This window comes from Scatophagus argus, chromosome 18 (genome assembly GCF_020382885.2).
Source record: "Scatophagus argus isolate fScaArg1 chromosome 18, fScaArg1.pri, whole genome shotgun sequence".
NCBI lineage: Eukaryota > Metazoa > Chordata > Actinopteri > Scatophagidae > Scatophagus > Scatophagus argus.
Window position 1 is genome coordinate 1,043,753 of NC_058510.1, and position 21,649 is coordinate 1,065,401.

Below are 21,649 nucleotides of genomic sequence, written 5' to 3' on the forward strand. Positions count from 1 at the left end.
TTATCTGTTATTATATAGACAGGCAGATTAAATAACATTAATATCTTACATTTTCATTTGTGAATTCATTTCTAGTTGCTTTGGATTGGTACGTATACGGTATTGTACTTTGAAAATATTCACCAAAGTACCACTACGCTCTCCAGGCTGCATTAACGCCGGCTCGACGAACTTAACGTGCTGCAGTTTCCCTCTTTCACCACTTGAGGGCACTGAATACTCATGAGTCAGAGCGCTTCTATCGACAGGTGAAGACGGAAAGCTGGCTGAGGGAAACAGTCCAGCAGACGAGTGAATGATTTACTGGGGTCAGAATGAGTATTTTATGAATAGACTGTGTGAACACATTTAGCTAATGTTAATACTGATAATCTAACATTTTTAAGAAAACACTTTCCTTGTGGTCCCCTCTCAGTTGCAATGAAACCTGCCCCTTTGCGTTTGAGAAACATCAGCTTTATACAAGTGAAAACAATATAAATCCATACATATTAAACACATGTCCACATTTAGCCTTGTTCATGGTGAAATATCAGCTTTCACAGATAAAATGAGCGCCGGCCTCACTTGGCTGAACCGCATTAATGTCACCAGCAGGTGTCCATCATGTGTCCCCCGTCCCCTCCTCTGCTTTACATCCATCTCCAGCGGAAATGGTTAAAAAACCGCATTACTTTGAACCCAAAGCAGAGTCATAGTGGAAACTACTCGCTGCGTGGGGAATAAATGAGGGACATCTTAAAGTTAGGCGATAACGATTGGTGTAAATAAAACATCTAACCTCAGAAAGCGACCTGTTATGGTATAAAGTCCCTAATGTTTTTAATTCCTTTAAAGGAAATGGAGCTGTGTGTGTGTTTGTCAGGAGCCCGTGCGGACCCACACACACAGATAACACAGACCTCAGACCAGAACAGGCTGGGCCTGCTCGCCCTTCAAGTCAGTCTAAACTATCATATGAAGTTTACAGCCGAGCAAACGCAATAAAGCGCCTGCTGGTGCATGACTTCACACCTCCGGGCTTTACGTTCACTGTGGTTTGTCTCACAGATTCCAGCTGGGTCTCATGACGTCAAGTCCCGCAGAATGACACCGGAAGTAAAGAGATTTGTCTTCAGAAGACCAGTTTACCACGCCTCACGTTTGCACGTTTGGCTTTTTATTCAGGCTGTTATTCGCTGCTGTCACACCAGCTGTTTCAGCTCCGCGTTTGAGTTGAGATTTAGACGTTTAGAAGCGCATCCCGCCTTGTCTGAAACTGGTTTTTGGCCGTTTTAAGTAATAACTTTAGGATGTGGGGCATAACACGCGAGTACACATCGTTTTCTCAGCTTTCTAATCATCATAGTTCGTCTCTAGAATAGTTTGACACCAGATTCTTACACTAACACGTCTCCATCACGAGCCCAGGGGGAATTATTTTGAAAGGCACGACCGGATGTAGGAGGTTTAACTGCTGGTCTCTTGACACTTTAAACTCCAGACACCTGTTGTTAAGGGAGGACTCCACACACACGCCACGCACAGCAGTCTCAGTCTTCACCCAGAGCGAACGCAGTTGAAGCCGGGAGCCGAACTGGACTTTCAGCGGGTTTGTGGACGCGGACGGCGGTGCGGGTCTCTGGATTAATTTGTCTTTCTGTCACGTTTTCCGCTTCGGGCTGAAATGTTTGAGGAGCCAACGTCAGGTGAGTAACTTAGTCTGAGAACTGAACCTGTGTGTGTGTGTGTGTGGACGGACGTGTGGACGCTGCGGACTCTTTACGTCCCCGTTTGTAAGGCCGAGAGCCTCAAGGCAGCCCTCTAACTTCTAACACAAACGGGGTCCGCGGTCTGGCAGTCAGACCCGGACACAGAAGTCGAGATTTAAGTCAGAAAACGCTGCTCGGTGGGTTTGATGAACTTGTTAATGATCAGCGCTAATCGGCGTTCAGTGATCACAGTGAGGGATGTTAACCAGCCGAGATGGACTCCTGGAAACCTGAATGAAGTACATCAGGTAAGACCGAAGACCGTGTGAGAGCTGCCATCTCGGTCAGATCCGCAGCCGAAGGTTGTGTTTGAGGTTCAGATGGAGACTGCTGAGACCTGCTTCAGGCTTCAGCACCTTCATGACTGAATCACACGTGTTTTAAAACAGCAGCTCGCCTCTCCTGACTCTTACCCTCAGCATGTTGAACACATTAACAGACAGCAGAGATGACCCTTTTCATAGAGTCCTATGAAGTACCGAAGCCGGACGAAGAGTCCAGTTTGACTTGTTGTTGTAATGTCACAGTGTTTCTGATGGTTGGGTCTTCTCTCTCCTCGGCAGCCTCCTTCATCCCCGTTGCGGTGCTGTGCTGGGTCTGAGGACGGAGCTGAACCACTGGACGACAGCCGCCAGGCCTGAGGGCCTCTGGACCAGTAAGACATGCTCGCTGCCATGTTGCGGCAGAGTTCAGGTGGAGGATCGGGAGGCGGCGGCAGCGGCGGTGGAGGAGCCAAACCTCCTCTTGGCATAGCCCGATTCTCCAGCTCCAGCCAGAGTCCGGCGGGCAGGCTGACCAAGAGCGGCTCGGTGAGCTCGGACGGCCCAGAAGTCCCCGCCTCGGACCCAAACTACATCATGCAGCTGGTGAGCGACGTGCGCAAGTTTGCTGACGTGCTTGTGCAGCTCAAAGAGGTGTTCAACTCCAAAGGTAGGTTTGAAAAGGCTGGCTTTAGCTGGCCAAACACACACTCTGCTTTATGTTACTTCCTGCTGTGTGCGCTGCTTTTCCAACACTCTGAACACAACTTCTCAGTCAAAGTCCTCATGTCACACTCATGTGAGCTCGTCTGCCGCTGCTGTCAACGTGTCATTGGAGGCAGCTTGTCGGCGATTTGTTGCCACAACACCTGGCCGATGTGGATGTGGGCTCTTCACCGAGCTGCAACGTGTAGCCTGTCCTCTGGTTTCCCGAGAGCACACGAACACATCACTGAGGTTAAAACCTGGCCCCCGTCGTTAACATGTTTGTCCTGATAAACAAGACCTTTAAAACTTGCTGCGGTTCAGGAGGGAAAGTGAGTGGGACACGGCTGAAGGGACTGATAAGAGGCCGAGTTGCCGGTCAGCTCTTGTGTACACACTGTTGCTTTCACCACAGTGTACACAGGCCCAGGTCTGTGAGCCCGTTTGGTCCCGCTGTGGCCTTGGCTGCCTGGTCACTCAACCAGCCTTATCACACCTCTGTGGTCGCCCTGTTTGTCTCTCTGTAAAGTAGAAAACAACAACGTGTGTGTCCTTGTCTCTCTAGGGGCTGTTAATGCAGGGTTTGCTGCTGGTTCTGAGACCAGTCAGAGTAAAGTACAGTGAAAAGGATCCCGCATTGTGGAGCGGCAGCCTTCACTTCGGGCTTCTAATAGCCAGAAGAAAACACTGACTAAGGCTTCCAAAGGGGAGTTCGGAGTCAGGGCTGAGATGTACTCCCGCGTGCTGTGTAGGTGGTTATTACGTTCCCCACTTGGTATGTTTGGTGTTGACTTTTGGCTCAGACGTAGATTTGTTAATCCCCAGACCTGGTGAGGAGGGTTTAAGAAGTGAGATGAGGTGATGAAGGTGCATGTGCCCCCCTCCCTTCACCACTGAGTCTTGTTAGCCAGCATCTGGAATAAGGAATCCCAGGCTTTGTTTTGTGTCTGGAGAGGTCAGTGAAGGTTCTTGACCTGGCTGGACGTGTCGGCGGTATGGAGACGAGGTCCTGCGGAAGGCACCTCTCAAAGCTTTTGGTTGGCCTGTCAGCACGGCGAGGAGCACAGCAGCAAATCGTCACGAGCAACAGATGGACGTCTGCGGCTTCGTGGAGCCGAACAAGAAGGCTCCATTCAAATCAGAAATGTGCTCTGAGCTTTCGTGGCTTCGCATGCAGCGGATACAGGCGTGCTCCTGGGCGGATTCAGAGCAGATTAAAGGTGATCGACACATGGCGTGTAGGCACAGGTTCCTGTTGTGTGACAAGGTTACATAGCTGTCATACTCGGCATTTTGCCCTCGCTGCTTGTCATTAAGGAACCGGTTTATATAATCTGTGTTCTCTCCAAATAACAAAGACTGAGGAGAACTTCAGAACATCTGACCTGAAATGGGCTTAAATGCAAATTCATCAAGAATGTAACTCAGTACAGTTTACTCAACTACTGTACGTCATACTTCCACTCCACTGCCTTTACTTGTAACTTTAGTTACTCTGCAGATTTGGATTATTCATACAAAATAAAGTCCTGTCATGCATTACTGATATTCTAAACAAGTAGAATTGTTTTATCCTGCAATGCTCCACTTTGGATCTGACAGTCGGTCTGTCCGGAGTCCAGTAAGCACAAGCTCAGTTATGCAAATGCAGTCAGTGAGGTGCCAGCACGTGATTGTAAAGCAAAGTATTCCCATTAGAGGGCTCATTTCGGCTAAATACAGGAAAGGGCAGATTTGGGGAAAGTGGCCTGATTACCATGTCGAGAACAGAGCTGCCGAGGAGCGAAGAGCCCACTCGCTGTGCCTCAGGAGGGAAGTTAGGACGATGTTTGTCAAAGCAGAGATTTCACTTGACCCCGAGCAAACACACAGCGCAGGCTGAACATCAGGACGCTTTGTGCTCGTCGTCAGTAAACGCCTTCAAAGCGTCATTGTTGAGGTTTAGCACTTTGCTCACCGACTGTTGGGAGTCACTGACTTGTGTCGTGCCTGGATGTGATCTCAGCCCCCCTCCCCTCTCTAATTTATGGCCGTATTGTCTCTGCAGCTCTTCAGTTGTTCAGCCCTCTCATTACGCTGGCCAACAGCGGCTGCATTCACAGTCAGCGATGTGGGCCTATTGTCCCAGGAGGCATCTGCAGACCAGCACGCTGCTGCTAACTGGCAGCCCTCGCAGAAATGATTCTTTCCCAAGTCCAGAATAGCTGTGGTGGCCTGAGGTCTGGGTCCCTGGGGGGGGTCCTCAGCCAGTTCCATTAAGAATGTTTTGCTTATGAAAAACTAGCTGCACACATTATCCATAAATGGGTATTTTGCTGTTGAGCTGCGGTCGGAGTCAGTGACGCACGACTGGATTTTGTTCTTCACGAGTGCCTGAGAAGAAAGAGTTCATGTGCCTCGACTGCTGTCAGGTCAGTGCGGAGCCCGCGACCGCCTCCAGCGGCCGCTCGGGTGTACCACGTCAGTAATTGGAGGGAATTCTTGTTTTGAAGGTTTGTCCTAACTGGGGTCACAGAGGACGTTTGGAGAGCAGACGATGCCGTGGAGGCCCCTGTGGCCTTTGTGACTGTGAATGGGGCCTCTGAAGCCCTCCATCATCAGATTAGCGTGACAAACACTTTGGCCCTGGTGTGTCACCACTTGGCAGACTCCAGGTCTGTTATGGAGTTGTGATGTTTTGCAGAGGGTTGTTGTGCATCTCGCCACCTATTTTGGGAGTGTGGGTGTGTTGTTGTGGCTGCCTGCCTGCCTGCCTGAAAGGTGTGTCGTCAGTGTTTTCATGTCCCGACGCTGCCTAGCAGAACGGTGGCCGATCCTGTGTGGAGTGTGGCAGGAAGTCGTTTTAATCGGAGTGGAGAAAGCATCTGAACTGTTGAAACCGGTCAGCTTCAGTCATCTGCAGCTGCTACACAGCTTCTGTTTCTCTCTTGGGCTGTCGATGGCTTTGGCACAGTTTGTCACCACTTGTAGGGCCACCTTCTCTTTGGCTGTCTTTGAATTACTGTGTCAGCACTAATGAAAAGCTCGCTGACAGTGTGACACTACAGGAACAGCTCATAGGTTGACTCTTTTAACGACTGAATTCTCATTTCTGAGTCCTCTATCCCTTCAGTTTGTTCTAAACTCATGTGTTTGGGCACATGGCGACCACCCAGACCTGGTCGTGGTGAGTTGGCTCTGCGCAGGCCGTCCTTCCACTGAAACAAAACTCAAGAAGCTAAACGTTGCACAATCCCCAGCAGGATGGATGGAGCAGCTCCCATCATCATTAGTCACAGCTCTGATTCATCAGTGTTAATGTGCGAGTCATCCTGAAAGTGCCCCCAGTTAAACAGCATGTGTTTTGGAGGCTCCGTCCTCACAGTCAGTGTGCCGTTCTGTGTTTTAATCATTGACATGTCCATACTAAGAATGTCCTGCAGGTGTTGTGTAATGTTCACTGATTCGCTGTAATGTACCTCAGTTTCTTGGCACGCAGCCAGACAGCTTTTTAGAGCTTTAATGGTTGCATTTTGGCTTCTTCTGCGTGTCTGTCGTTGAGATATGCTATAAAGGTGTGGGAAATGCTTTGCCGTGATGCTGGGCTTTGTGGGAATGTGACTCTGCTGTGGGTCCTCAGAGAAAAGCCCAAATGCTATTTTAGTGATTTGTATTCTAAATCAGCCCTTGTGAAATACCAGCCTAAAATTAGCCCTACTTGGGGTTTTTCACCAGCCATTCCAGACTCTCCTAATGGCTGTGACTGCGCTCTGTTTAGACAGTCTATCCCACTGGGTCTGGGATCCACTGCGAAGCCTCTTCTTGCCTTCAAAAAGTTCCTTTTATGGTTCTTTCACTGTGTCCATTTGTGAGGCCTCTGTAAATTATCATCAGCACAGGACAGCTTGCCGTCTTTCCTGTAAAGATCAGGTTACATTCTCTCAATTAAATTTTCCAAAGATCTCGATTTAATCATTCTGCTCACTGGCTGAGCTGCCTAACAGGATTTATTACATTACCTTAATTGCTTTAGGTGGTCTTTGCTGAAAAGCACAGCTCATGTCTCAGCATTAGTTGATGGGTGAGGTCCCTGGATTGTCCCCCCTCCCTCTGGGATTTAAAGTATTGTGACATATGGCAGGTCCATCCATCCGCTCTGCCTGAGGAAACAAATCACACGCTGCACAGAGCAACATCAGTGACGGTCCGGCGTACGCAGGTGGCCGTGCTGCACTTGAAGATCTGTAGGTTGTTTTCATGTTGGAACCCAGGGGAGCTTCCTGTCTGCCAGTCTCTCTGCCTTCCCTCCCTCGGCTCAGATTTATGGGTTCTGGGTGCCGTTTTGTGCCACGAGGCTGTCAGTGTCTGCCACACAGTGAGGTAAAGCTGCAGGATTCCCACACTGCACGTGAGAAGCCGAGGGTTGTGGGATCTCTGATGAAGGGCTGACACGACAGCAGCTTCAGATGTACACAGTTTAAGCTCTTTGTCCACCTTTTAATTTAATGTTGTGTTGAAGACGGCCGTATAAAGATGTCAGATTTGTTGATCAGCAGACCTCCCCTCAGCCTCCTTGGATTAAGGCTTTGGAACAAAGATGGCAAATTTATCCTCTGAATAAGTTTAAGTAGCCCCTGGATCTGCAGCCTGTCCCCCTGCAGCAGATTAAAGTCAGAAGGAATTCATTTGATATCCTGCACAACTTTAAGCCAGCAGTCTAAAACGTTACTGATGATTTTGAGGTTTTTCTGGCCGTAAATTACAGGACAGTAAACATGCATTGTGCTTATAACAACCGCTCACAGATCTGCACAAGTTGCTGCAGATTTGAAGTCCATGTGTTTTGTTTGGTTGTGTGTCTGCGTGGTGAGAGGTTCGCCATCTCTTCACGCCGACTGTGCATCATTAACAGAACAGAAGGGTCCGCTCTGGTGAAGTTGTCAGACGACAGGTGCTTATTTCAGTTTCAGCATGTCATCGAGGTCAGTTATGGGTTTCAGCGTGCTGTTATTGTCCTGTGGTTCATGTGTGACAGCGTAGGCACTAACTGTGTTAATCACAGCATGACGCAGGTGTCCCATACTGCTCTCCACTCGTCTCTGGCGCAGGTTTTTGTCACTACTTTTAAATCCTGTTCACATGTTTTCATCAGTTTTGTGTCTTCGGTTGGAATTCCCTGCGTAGAGCAGGATATACTGAGCATAATTGGCCTTGTTTTTCTGTCAGTGTGTGTGACTGGGTCAGCTCCATGCTGGGCTCAGCTCATAACTTGTTAAAGACCAGTGGAGCTGATGTCTTCTCAGGTTTAGTGCTCAGTGAAAGGAACAGACGCTCTGTTTGATGTGGAGGTAAACAGACTGAGCGTGAAGGCCGGCAGGGACTAACCGGGGTCTGCCCTCTCTTGTGAGACTCAAATTAGGTCCCGTTGCCCATAAGAGCCTCAACAGTAATGCTCTCCAGGTTGCCGATGTTGAGAAATTGACAGTTGCCAGTTCTTGGCTTGACTTGCAAAATATACTGACAGCAAATCGTGCACCCTGAAATAATTATTATGATTAATATTTGTTTCGTTGAATGATACTCGGATATTACTGTCACAGTTCGAACAGGAACCAGACAACACTGCATGTGCACATTTACTCACATGCGATGAAGAAGCAAATCCAGTCGTTTGACTAACCTGTCAACATCTCAAAGGACTGAGAACCAGATGAACCTGAACGAAAAACAAAAAGGAAAGTTGAAGTGTTGGAGGATAAAGCATCCCAGCATCTTTCGGTTTGACACAAAATTGTACTACAAAGCCTTGTGTGCAGCACACGCCCCAGTGAGTGACACGCTCACTTCAAAGAGCTGAATGACATAATGAGGTGGAGGAAGCAAATCGCTCGGCTTCTGTAAAGTGTCAGATAAAAAGCAAAAAGCAAAGGGTTTTTTTCTGGCTTTTTAGCAGTCTTCCATGTCACATTTTCATTAATAAGCAGGTGTGCAGTATTTTGAGTACCCAAAATATAAGGTGACTGAAAATGCTGACTGTAATTTTCAGTTTTGGCAACCAGCTGAAGCTTTGGTAAAAGTTATGAGTAGGAAAGTGGAGCATTAACATTAGTACCCGTCTAGCTCTCACTCTCTCTCTTCAGTGAATAGAGTTGGGGGCCCATGTATGCAGGAGGCCCCTTGGCTTTGACATGTAGTACCTCTGACAGGACTGGCAGGTGTAGCTCAGCATTGCCTCCACGGGCCTGAGTACCTCCACCTCGCAGACAAGGCCTGTGTCTGCTCAGGCTGTTCATTGTAACCGTGGTAAGAAACAAAACAGAGGACCCTTGTTTTTCCTCGTGACCTCTACAGATGGTTTTATTTATCTTATGAATGTGTTCACAACCAGCGTCCTTCCACCTGTATGCATCAAACAAGCTTGACCTGAAGTTTAGAGATTCATGGATTAGCAGAAGTTGTTTTATTTAGTGTGTTTTTATTAAATGACAGTAAGCTTTCTAGTGTGAGCTTTCCATCACATGTTCTCAGCCCATTCTGTCAGGATTAGGATGCTAGCAAAGCTGAACAGTGTCCTCTTGTTCTCAGTGCCGTGTGTGCCTCCTCACCTCCCACTTCTGCCCTTTGACAGGTGTATTAAAGGGGCCCCGTCTTTGTACTCATTGGACAAGCTCTCTGGCCTGCTGATGTTCCTTTGCCTACATAACACAGCTTGGGGAGCAACTGTGGTCTCCTCAGCCTAATGCCTGACCAGTTTGGCTGCCAGCTAGAGGTTGCACGGTGGGGGGATTTGCAGCTTCTCTTAAGGAAAGCATAGTTGGAATGCCAGCCTTCAGAGCTTTGCATCAACAGTAGGCGGTGGTGGTGGTGGTGCTGATGTGTGGGGGGTGGATATCCAGAGAGAAAGGTTGCCTGCTTTTCCTCACAGTGACAGACAGCTCCAAAGAGAAATGAAAGAGGAGGGAAAACAAATTCCTCACTCCACACTGGGTATCTCATTTATATGCGAAGGACTACGGAGAGAAATATCAATGGGTAAACTCAGCTAGACACAGATCTTAGAATTTTAGTTGAATTCTCACTTCCTTAACAGACTATTCATTACTGCATTTTGCAATATGTGCTCCTAGCAGTCAGACTTATGAGGCATTTCCTGTCTTTGGCCTTCATTGAGCATCATTTTTCATTCACTTCAGGTTTCCTGAGCTAACGAGGCCGTAGCCTGCAGAGCGGGAACACAAAAGCCCCCCACCTAGGTGTGTCGCGCCTCAGGCTCTTTGTACGTGCAGCCATGGGAAAAAGAGCTTCAAATGTGAAGCAACAGGGAACGATCGTAGAAGGCAAAGTGCCCCTGCCTTTTACCAGCTGCATGTAATCTGCTAATCCGTCGAGCAGACTGCCGGTGGTCTGTCGACAGAGGTGGACCAGGGCCACTGACCACAGGAGGTTCACTGGGGAGGTGGGTGGGCATCGAGGGATGGGTTGGCCACCCATTGCAGTGATCCTACCCAAGTGTTTAAGGTTAAGTGGACCCATTTTGAAAGTTCCCCTTATAGTCGGGCAAATAGTTGAGATTTGGATTCAAACATTGGGATCATTTTTAGGATCGCGTGTGATTTTTAATCACTGGTACTGGTGAGAGGGTTATGTGAAAGAATGATGCATTTCACCCCAGCCAATTAAAGAAGAATCCATTTGAACTAAGGTTGCAGAGTCCCTCAGTCACTGAGTATTAGTCCCGCATTTGGTTGCTTGTCTTTTGAAGACGGGGGTGAATCTTGAAGGAGCCCCTTGAAACCTGAACCTCGCCACAGCCTTTGATGAATACACAATTTCCTTGAAACAACTGCCACAGCGGAGTCCTAGTTGATTATTTAGGGGTGAGTATCTGGAATGTCCAGCTGTGGGCTGACACAATAGGAGACACTGAGAGGTTTTGATTGACACTGGTCATGGCTAGCCTGTCCCAACATCCCATTTCGCCTCCTGTGCTATAAGCCGCTTGATTGGACCTCTGCAGACCCAGTTGTGACATGTTTAGTGATTTCACACTTGCTTTGTGGCAATAAGCACCCCTCGGTTCCCTCAAATGTTGTGAAGCATAAATAATACATTGCTCCCACCATTTGCAATGCATGACTGAGCATAGCCAGGGTCAGAGCGAAAGGAATGTTGCCAAGTCATATTGTGTCAGGCCCTGGTGGTTTGTGCTTCAAAGAGTCAAGCCATTGATACAAATTTCCCAAAGTAAGTGTTTCCTTTCAGTGAGAAAAAGCATCCTTAACTTTTTTTAAGCAGTGATGGCCTTACACACAAAAAAACGCTTTATTTCTTATTTAGTCTATACACTGTGGGGGCAAATATTAAGCATTACAAACCTTCTGATATTAAGAGATTGAGTCTTAATGTTTTTTATCTGAACATCCTTTGTCTGCCAGTTTTCTCTGAGTGCATCCAAACTGACATGTCCATTAAACAAACAGTATACAGACTTACTGCATCAACCCTGTGCATGTGTAAATGAGTACAAGGTGTCATCAGTAAAGACAAAACAAAAGCCAAAGAGCCTCTGGCAGGATGGCCCAGGTCAAATGATGGTCCTTATGCAGCCTAATATTATGTCCGTTTATATCAACTTTGAATAAGTTTTATGCCCCAGCAGCCCACACAGAGTGATAAAAGTAAACTTTCTAAAAAAGTGTGTCCTAAATGTTATTGATTAGCTTCCATAAAAGAGGTCAGCTACAGTTAGAAAAACAATACTGTAAGCTCTACACGGATGGAATCTGATTGGCTGTTAGTGTCTCTGTTATTCATCAGATCTCTCAGTGACAGTGATTCCAACAATATTGTTGTCGTTCTAGTTGTTGTTGTGGTCCGTCCTTTACCCTGAAGGTTAATATTGGACCTGATTTGGGTCTTGGACTGAAGAATAGAAGAATACTCATGTCTTGAGAGTATTAGTGTGGCGACAGGTTTTAACACCCCGCAGCATTCGTGCTCAGACTAAATTAACAAATGTGACATTCTTCCTATACGAGATCGTCTGGACAGCCTGTTATCAAACTGCTGATGGCCTGATGTTTGTGTACATGTAGGTTCGTTCATCCTCTGCTCCACAAGGGCATTGCAGTGTTTTGGCACTGAGGTGTCATCTCGATGGTGAATGATCCAACAATGTTTTCATTATGGATCCCCCTCCACCCGTCGCTCCTGCAGCTCCCATCCTGGCTCCCAAACAAGAGGCTGGAATGTTGGGTTTCCATGACGCTAATGAAGTAAAAACCTGGCAATGCGCTACTGGCAGCCTGAGAGCAGCTCCTGATCCGCGGCCTCCTTCTCATCAGGATCAGAGTCTGATCCCCCTGCAGCCTTCATTCAGCAGAGCTTATTATGCCCAGGAATGTCTCTCTCACTCCTCTCATAACCCCCACTGAAGCAGGGAAGTGGGGTGCAGGGGTAAATTCGGGACAAATCCCAAGAGAGAGTACAACCCCAAATATCACACAACCTCCCCCCTCACTCCCAGCCACCAGAACTCCTCCCCTATCACTTCTTACAATCCTCCTGCAGCTAACCATCACACACACATTACAATCCTGCTTTCCCGAGGAAAGTGAAAAGCTGCCGTTGTGATTTATTGTTCCATAAATGCTTCATGTGGCAGGCCCATGAGGGCGACCAGTCCCTCTGTTTGCTAGTGGCCCCAGGGACAATAGTGAGTTCCCGGCACTCAAACAAGCCCTCAGTGGTCTTCCCTAGGGAAAACAGAGCAACCATCCCAGTGGCTTGTTTGGCTTTTTTTGCTGGTTTTCAGACTGGTTAATATTTGCAAATTTACACGTCTTCTGTCACAGCAACATTTTCCCACGGAAAAAAAGTTTCCTTCTCGTCTCAAACATGACAGTAACTCTACTGAAACAAAATGCTCTCGTCAGATGTTCCTTTGGCCGGCCCTCCCTGGTGGGAAAGAGTCTCTTTCTCTTTGTGTCTCATCCAGAATGGCAGTTGAGGGGTTAAATAATCAGTCTCTGTACATTATCCTGTGTCCTGCTGGGCTGGTGGACGCAACCATAATGTCTTGCTAATTAGCCTCCATTTAGGATGGTCCAATAGGCCACACAACCACCATTGAAGGCTGAAGCCAGTGGAGCTTTGCAAAGGAAGACCCTCTGTCTCGTGGGCATTCATGGTTTAAGCTTGTCCTTAATAAACCTCAAGCTTGCCTGGGCTTGATGCCTCCAGGACTTGGGATTCAGTTACTCGGTGGATGAATGGGATGTATAGCCTGTGTGGGGATGATTTAGGCCATTGTGTGCATTTTGTCACTGAAAGGATAATGTCCATAAATAGGATCTAAACTGACCGGGACCAATTAAGGGCTTAGGGGTTGAAGCAGCTCATTGTAAAAGTTGACCCTTATCAAATTATTGTGTGTTAGGGTCCAGGTTTTGTGAGAGATGAGGTCTTTGGGAAGAGCAGTAAACATTGCAGTAATGTTTAGCTCAAGGAGAATAAAGTTTTAACATTTTGGGGAAAAAATGCAGATAATGTGTGTTTTCTTTGAATTAGGGCTGTCATGAGATCAGATCTTTACTAGATCATTATGAGAACCTAGAATTTATAGTCATCAGAGGCCCTGAAATGTCCCACATCATTGCACTCCTTTTTGTTCAGCGTGGAGTTCATGATGTCCTGTATGAGTAATAAAATTAAATAAAGGTGCTTCCAGGATAAAAAAGGTTAATAAAAAAATGTGACCATATCTGCCAGGAATTCAAACTGTGCACACTTTTTCTCCTTTACGCAGGACTGTACAGATACAGTCCTGAACGGCCTCCTCTGTATGGAAGTGCTGAGTCTCGGCCTGATGAGAGGCCTCGCTGCTGGCCCTCTTCCTGCCTCACGTGGAGATGGGCAGCTGAAACAAAGGGACGAGAGGCTTTCGTCATCAAAAAGCACTCCGTCCCTGGCACTAGCAGGAGCTGCTGATGACATCTGATGAAGATGGATGAAGATGGTCGCTATGGTGAAGGACAGGACTCTCCAGGTCCTGTGGAGAAGCTCTTGGCAGGCTAGAAGCAGTAGGACATGTTGGCATGGAGTCGTCCATGTGTTAGCAGGACAGTCTGGGACTTGTCTTGCTTGCCTTATGTAATCGTTTTCCTGTGTTGGGTTTTTCAGCAGTGTGGGTCTGGTGGAAGAGCTTGACGTTCACCTGGAGTTACCTCGTGACCTCCTTGTTAGTTCCTTGAGTTATTACACCTCACCTAATTTGGCTGAAGTTGGCACATCATGACTCCCATGTGTTGTTAACTGCAGGTAAAAACTGGAGCTGCCAAAGTCCTGGAAGAAAGGCTGAAACACACAGTGATGTAAACAATACCCCAAAGTCATACAGGAGTAAAGATAGGGAGCTAAAATATTACATTGGTGAAAGTGAAAGGCACCCATACGAACAGTAAATCTACTTACATGCCATAAACACACATACGTAAAGCACACGAGCGAGGCTCATGTTTTTGCCTCATGCTGTCTGTTTGATTGGTGCTACGACCACATTGGTTGGTGTGAACTTGTCACCTGCTGCTCCGTTGGCTGGATTTCCGGGTCAGGCCTCAGCTGGCATTGTCATGGTGGCCACGCAGACCCCGGCATTACCAGCCCCAGTGGCGGCACTGTTTGTCCCCCTGCAAAAAGAGGGCTGATGAATAAAAGAAAAAATGGGAGACAGCTAAAGTCTTTCTGATCCCCCTTTCCATGAAGGGGTAATCCAGGGGTGATCGTCAGCACAAAATGTGGCTTTGACCGCCTGTATCCATTGTTTGTTTCTGTGTGTGTGTGTGTGTGTGTGTGTGTGAGCATTTTCCTTTATTCAACCTTTTAATTAGAAGGAGACCTAACCAAGAATAAACTCATTAATGCCTGTGATGATGAGGAACTCATTAAAGCATGAGGTGATAACAGCCTGCCTGCTGGAGGTTCCTGACTCCTTCCTGACTCCGCTTTGTGTCAGTAAACAAACCACATTAATCAAAGTTCAGTCACGTTTTATCATTCCTCAACCAGGCCAGGAGCGCATTATCAAGGCCGGGTGATAGCAAAGTGCATTTTGTCCCCTTGTAAATGCTGGTGACTCACTGCTGCTAAAGTCTAGTAAACAGAAGCACATACCTGACATGTTTCGTCTGTTTAACTGTTAACTGCAGGAAGAACGCAGCGGATCGTGTTTATGCATGAGCTCAGGTGTCAGGTTTGCACTGTTTTAGTTCTTCGTGCTTCATGGTGTATTCACAGACACAAACCACTGCTGGCTGCAGTGCTGTGATTGGATGGCAGCAGTCTGACATGGCTGCCATAGTCAAAATGGAACAGCGTGTGGTAATCCTGTCTCCACAGCAGGTTATGTTCATGATAAAGCAGGGAGGTTTTTCATTAGCTTAGTTTTAGGTTCTTGTTTGCTCAGGTTTTATAGTACATTCAGCACATTAATTCATAAAGCATTTTTCAGACTGAAAACACAATTCAGACAAATTGATTTGTCATGGCAGCAGCACTAATCTCTTACTATCTAATTGGTCAGAGTGTAACAAAGCCAGTGGGTGATGTAGTAGCTGTCAGTGCCTGATGTCCACCGGGCTAGAGGTTCTCAAATTTTTCCACATCTGGGATCCCTAAGGTGACACCAAATACGTCACAGACTAGGGCTAAAGAAATGTGCTACCAGTACCCTTAAAGCGATACCAACACCAACAGAGTACTACATTTAATACAATGTCATTATCGACTTTGAAGCTTTGTGAAGTTGAGTTACAGTGAGAAGTGTGTCTTTGTGTCTTTGCAGAGCACCAAGACTGCCTCCATCAGGCGGTCCATGAGCGTCTCGGGGAGCTGCTGCGAGTCCTGAAGGCCATTATCAGTAAACACCAGAGCCTGAACTCGGTGGACATCCTCAGTACAGCTGGAACCGTCATCGCCACGGTCAAAGGTGAGCCCCGAACGCCACATCCCCCTTAAACACACACGTAACTGGCAGCTTTCCTGTTAAAACATACCAGCTACTCCTCCACTCTTCCTCTGGTCTGTTTTCTGTCTCTGCTTATCTGGGCTCCCCTTCTCCCTCGACAGTTTTATCTCCTGGTCGTCCATTATTACCATGTCCTCCCTCTGTCCTCCCAAGTCTTAGAAAGAGCTTCCCGGGGACTGTTTCTGAGCAGGTTTGGCTTCAAAGCAGCGCAGCTCTTCAGAAGTCGCTCAGGAGCTTAGAGAGCAGCAGTGTGTGTTTCAAAGCCCGTATGGAGAGTAAGAAAATAATATTTGGAGTCGGATACCTGATTCAGACGGCAGGGAGACGCGGGTGTCCTTTGTGCTTTGTCTGCCAGTCCAAAGGGAACTACACTGAGGAATCCTATTCAGAAATTATGATCTGGCATGCAGGTCAATTCTTAACTTGGCTGCCACACAAGAATCCCAGAGTAAACGTCGTCTCAATCTGCATTGCAGAGAGTGCCGTCAAGGGGCTGCGCAGCCTTTCAAGAAGCTTCCATTCGATAGGGAGTGCTGACACAGTGAAGGGAATGAAGCCGAGGAGGCTCTGCATATGAATGTGGTTTACCTTCACTGAAATATCTGGAATGAGTCCACACACACACGGGAGTGTGCATGTGTGTGCCACTCAGTTATTAGCTGCATGCAACTTGACCTATTTGTGTGATATTCAAACATGTTGCACAATAGAGACGCACAAATTGGGACCTTTTCAATGAGGGAGCTCAGATTTGACAGCATCGTCATGTTGAAGCCTTTGCTTTAGCTCTTAGTGTTACTGCATTAATGAGTGGAAGCAGTTTTTAAGAACAGAGACTGTAAGGCTGACAAAAGTTTTGATACTTTGTCGATAGCAGTCAGACTTATCATTTACTGTCATGAAAGACAAAGGAAAGCAGCAAATCGGCACACTGAAGAAGCAGGAGCCAGCAATTAATTGTTATCAGAATAGACATGTCATGTGTTTCTTGGGGGGTTTGGAGGTCCTTCCCCAAGAAAATGTTAGGTTTCTCAATAAAATTCTTAACCATTATTATTACCATATCTGAAAATATAGAACAGATAACAAACAACACAAACAAAGCTTAATGATAACCATAACATCTGGGCAAAGTCATCTAATTAGTTCTTCTCTTTAATTAACTTCCTTCTGGGTGCTGCTGGGTCCTGCTGGTCTTGGGCTTCGAGCAGATAATGTGAATCAAAGCTGTGATGTCTCGTCACAAGTCCATGCAGTGCACTTTTTGGCCACCAGGTGGCCAGAACTGCTCACTTCTCGACCTCCTCACAGTTAGTTGATATCAACTGTGCCAAACGTCCAAATCACGAAGCTCCCATGGTTACACAACAGGAAGATGTCGAGTTTCGTTCTGCTGTCGTTTATTGAGGTGTCATGAGACCCGGAGGTCATGTTTTTTTTACAGAAGGAGTCAAAGTGGTTGTACTGCTAATAGAATACTGTGATTTGTTTTCTGGTGGAGTCCTACACTGGACTCCGTCCGTCCTGTCAGACTTCAGGTCGAGTTGCTGTGCCTTCGTTTTAGTCTGTAGTTCTTCCTAGAGCTGAATTCTGCGTAGGACTTTGCAGCTGATGAGTGTTTCGACAGTGAGGAGCTTTCCCACTGAAACAATACCATTTTTCCCCGATGATGTAACTTCCATGTTTGGACCGCTGGTAGCGGCCCGAGCGAGTACTGGCATTGTATTCCAACAAGCCTCAGGATGTCCTGTTGGGGGTTTAGGGGCTGGACAGAAGAGGAGGACGTGAAGCAGCTGAAGAGAGTCGCCTGCTTTGAATGGTGGTGGCCACAGTAGCTGGGCAGGGGTTGAAAGAGGCTCCTGGGGCCCCATGGAAATTGGAATCCGTCAAAATACCTTTTTTTGCAGCCTTCTGATAGAGCTTTAACCCTCTCTGCGTCTGAGGGAGGAATTTTACATCGGATTTATTTCTAGAAGAAAACACTGTTGGACGTCCTGAAGAAGAGCAGCTTGTTCACGTCGAAGGCGTTTGGACAGAAAAGTTGTGCTTCTGGCTCGTCTTAGTAGTCGTTACGGCTTGATTCTGTCCAACAGCAGGAATGTTGAAGAGCGTGTCGAGGTGGGCCACTGGTGGTTTTGCCATCTGTAACACAGTGTTCCTCTGTGACAGCAGCCAGTGAGGAAGCATCTTAGTATGTGGTAGGTGGGTGCGCTTTAGTTTTCATTATTTGTTTGGTCCAGTCTTAGAAATTTTAGAAAACATTCAAGACTGGTTGAAAAGTACTTCAGCAACTTCTCTAAATTCCTTCTTCTTCTTCTGTACCAAAGACACGAGTGACAACAGAGACTTTAAAAACAAAGTCACCAGACGAAGCTCGAGGCAGCAGGTTTTCTATTTAACATGTCCGCCTCGTTTGAACTCGAGAAATCTCCATTGTTCTGAGGGAGAGGAAAGAGTGAGGAAGCGATGGAGGCAGAGAGGCAGTGACGTCACTGATTTATTGCCTGGTCTCATTTTCGGAGCATCTCTCTCCCAGTTTATTTTCTCTCTGCTCGGTCAGGACAGGAAGTTTACTGTGAAGACTGATTGCGCTGGTGTTTTTCCCCTGTTCTGTCCTCAGTCTTCACTGTGTTTGGACTCACTGCAGGAAACTACTGCCTTACCAGATTACAGCCAAACATACACACTTGCAGTCTTTGCTTATCTTTTGTGATTGAAGGTACAGGGTTGTTTTTGGATGCTTCTGAGGGGAAAATATGTGCACATTTAAGATGTGAACGGCTCTGTAGCTCTTTTCATTGACTCCGCTCTTGACGTCATGTGTAGGATGATGAATCGCATCATGAGACTCATGCCTTTAAAGAGAGCTGTATGAATGGCGCCGATGCAGGATGTCTTCGGTGTGTGTGTCCAAAGCTTGACTCAGTCCTTCTTCATCACAACCCCACAGGAGTGAACTTTAAGGAGGTGAACGAAGAGAACAAACAGAAGCTCTTCGCAGAGATCTACAGCGCTGTCGACACATTGGCGTTCACCTTTGGCAATGTGTAAGTATGACTTCATCACTGTGATTCATTTCAGACGAGCTGACTGTGCTCTTATTCTTCATGTTGTGTTTGTAACTGTTTGCTCCCAGTCACGTCTCAGAGCACATAATAAGTCACTTTATATCGCACCTGTCGCAGAAAGAGGGAACATTAAAACAGAAATAAAGGTTTAAAGGTGAATTCCAGTATTTTTCAAACCGGGATTCTACATGAACATATTTTGTACAGTTTGAAATGTCACAGGAGGAGAAGCTGTTGCAGTCCTTTCCTCATCCAGATTGTTGAAATCAGCTAAATATTCAACCATGACCTCAGCTCCCGCCACCTCTGACTCACCTCTGGTCAGATTTCAGAGTGACGCTCGCGTTTCTGGTGAAACCAAAAGGATTTTACTCAAAATTACCCAGAACGTAACTTTCTTTAAACCTATTCTCAAAGGAGCAGGTCACCTAAAAATGAAAATTCAGCCGTCATCTCCTCACCCCCATTCTGATGGAAAGTCGAGTGAAGTTTCTGAGCTGAAATCTCCACTGTAGCTGCTAAGCTAAAACCCGTCTGCAGTGGGTGCAGAAGCTCCAACAGGCGGGTATAAATCAGTCTTTTCAATTCATTTTCCCATCGATGAGGCAGTCAGTAGACCATGACTGATTTTATTTATTTTAATTAGGTTTTTTTGGGGGGGGGGGTGAATTGTTGTTCTTTAAACCACAACCCGAAACAAAGTGTTTTCAACTGATCAGTTTGTCACCTTAGGCTGTTGGTGTGTTTTCCCCTCAGAGTGTCTGACTTCCTTATGGGAGATGTAGAGAATGGATCGGTGTTGGGGCTCCCCCTGACTAAGAGGAGCAGGGTAAGAAAAGCACAGTATTTACACCTCAGTCCGAGCATCAGCACGTCTACACGCAGTCGGCGTCAAGCATTCAAATGTTCATCATCAGTTCATTCGCTGTTTCGTGAGCGGCAGGATGTGACCTGCTGCAGAGAATCAGCCAGCAGAGTTCGGGGGTTAAGCGAGCACTTGCAGGTTGACACGTGTTCCTGAAATGGCCTCCACAAATGATGAAATGATGCTATGAACTGTTGTTTCCTAAAGAGGAACTGAGCTTCTGATAAGCCCTGTTTTTTAAGCATGTTAGCCGAGCACACTGCGTCTTCAGCAGGAAATTCACCATCCTGCTTGTGCATTCTTTCTGATCTGTTTTTCAGTCTTTTGAGAACCTCTCTGTGGAATCTGGAGGATCCTGTCCCGAGAAGGATGATCCACCAGGTGAGATGGATCTCAGTAACACACAGCCTCTGTGCTGTGGTGCTGCTCGTGGCCTGGTGTGTGGGGTTATCTGGGGCGAGAGCAGGACCAGGTCTCAGGTCCAGCAGCCTCCGCCCTGTCAGCATTGCCTAGCTTCAGATGGTATTAACTCATATCAGGCTTAGCCAAGGTCAGCGTGGGCTTCTCTCGCTGACTCACAGCCACACGCGTTGCTGGCTTTACACATGTATGTACTGCGTCCCGTTTGCAGTCATGTTTAAGCCCGTCTTCCGTGACCTCCCTCGCGGGGTCCCGGTGGTTTTCACAGGGCCGTCTCCACCGGTTCGGGCAGAGGAGGTGGACAGGACGCTGCAGCGGCAGGACAGCGGCGTGGAGTCGGCGCTGCTCTACGCCAAGGCCTGGTCCAAGTACACCAAAGAGCTGCTGGCGTGGGTGGAGAAGCGTCTCAGCGTGGGTGAGTTAGGGCCCAGGTGGAGGGCTGAATACGACATCTGTCACACTGAAGTCCACAAGTCAGCCGTCATGTTTGTGTTACTTCAGTCCTGCAGCTCTACTCCAAAGACTTTTTAGCTAAGTTTGAATACAAAGAAACACAAAAATTATGAAATTGAGCCAAATCAAATGTTTTCACTGAATTAGGTTGAAACCCTGAAGATAATCTGCAGGATGCGTTCATGTGTTGCAGAATGCTTTGCAGTGATCAAATTATTGTTTCCTTGAAACTTTTTTATTCAATAATTCTTTAGAAGTAGTACTTTCCTCTGGCTGTAGTATTACATGAACTGATATGTGTCTGGACAAAAGTTGAATCTTTGTTCCTGATACTTAATATATCGGTATATTCCTTCTTTTTCTAATTAACTTTCAGATTTCCTGAGAATTTTCCTGATGATATTGAATCTGATTATTTTTGTCACGGCCTGGGAAAAGATCTGCACGCTGTGTGAGCTGGTTGGGGTTTACGTCAGGTCACCTTGATGAGGTGTTTTCATGCACACGTCCTGCACATTTAGAAAGCTTGAAAGCAGCTGGTGGTAAATGGCACAGAGCGATTTGTCTAAAAGCTGAAAACGATTACGCTCGTGTGTGGTTTGCTGTTTTTGCTTGAGCCACTCATGAGGGGAATACTTTAGGTCCACAAGAGTGAGAATGTTTTCCTCCATCACCTGAGCTGCACTTCAAACAATGAAGGCTTATTCAGCCTCGAGGCTGAGAGTGCAGCGTGAGAGCTTTTGTAAGGCCCAGCCGTTAATGACTGGTTTCAGTCTAATACTCGGTTCAACGCGGTGACGCAGAGCTCCCGGTCGGGCTGCACACTACGTTTGTTATTAAGCAGGCAAGCCTGTTGTTTGTTTAACACATGCCCTTTGGTTAATGCTTTATGTGCTGATGTGATTTTACAGATTTGTCTCATGACTCAAGCACGCTGTGTGATTTAATCAGAAAATGATTTTCCATTGGTCCTGTGTTTAAGGATGATCCCTCAGTGATCGTGTGGTTTGCTTGCAGATATCGAGTGTGCGAAGAGTTACGCCAAAATGGCAGAGTCTGCCAAGACGCTTGCAAGTCAGCAGGTGAGTAGAAGTCGCAGCTGACTGGACTCTCACTTGAGCTGC

At 47.0% G+C, this 21,649-nt stretch overlaps 1 protein-coding gene across 7 annotated transcripts in view; it reads left to right on the top strand.

The window, feature by feature from the left end:
- Positions 1-1,486: 1,486 nt before the first annotated feature.
- arhgap29a (Rho GTPase activating protein 29a) overlaps positions 1,487-21,649 on the top strand; it is a 29,560-nt gene continuing 9,397 nt past the window's right edge. For 2 of the 7 annotated variants that reach the window (XM_046371845.1, XM_046371846.1), the window contains exons 1-8: positions 1,487-1,688; positions 2,315-2,681; positions 15,537-15,680; positions 18,670-18,766; positions 19,544-19,616; positions 19,973-20,033; positions 20,341-20,487; positions 21,543-21,607. In XM_046371845.1, coding sequence (XP_046227801.1) covers positions 2,414-2,681; positions 15,537-15,680; positions 18,670-18,766; positions 19,544-19,616; positions 19,973-20,033; positions 20,341-20,487; positions 21,543-21,607 — 855 coding nt within the window. In that variant the 5' untranslated portion in view covers positions 1,487-1,688; positions 2,315-2,413. Of the gene's footprint in view, positions 1,689-2,314; positions 2,682-15,536; positions 15,681-16,930; positions 17,922-18,575; positions 18,767-19,543; positions 19,617-19,972; positions 20,034-20,340; positions 20,488-21,542; positions 21,608-21,649 lie in introns of those variants that run through there. The other 5 variants (XM_046371843.1, XM_046371844.1, XM_046371849.1 and 2 more) reach the window with 4 other exon arrangements.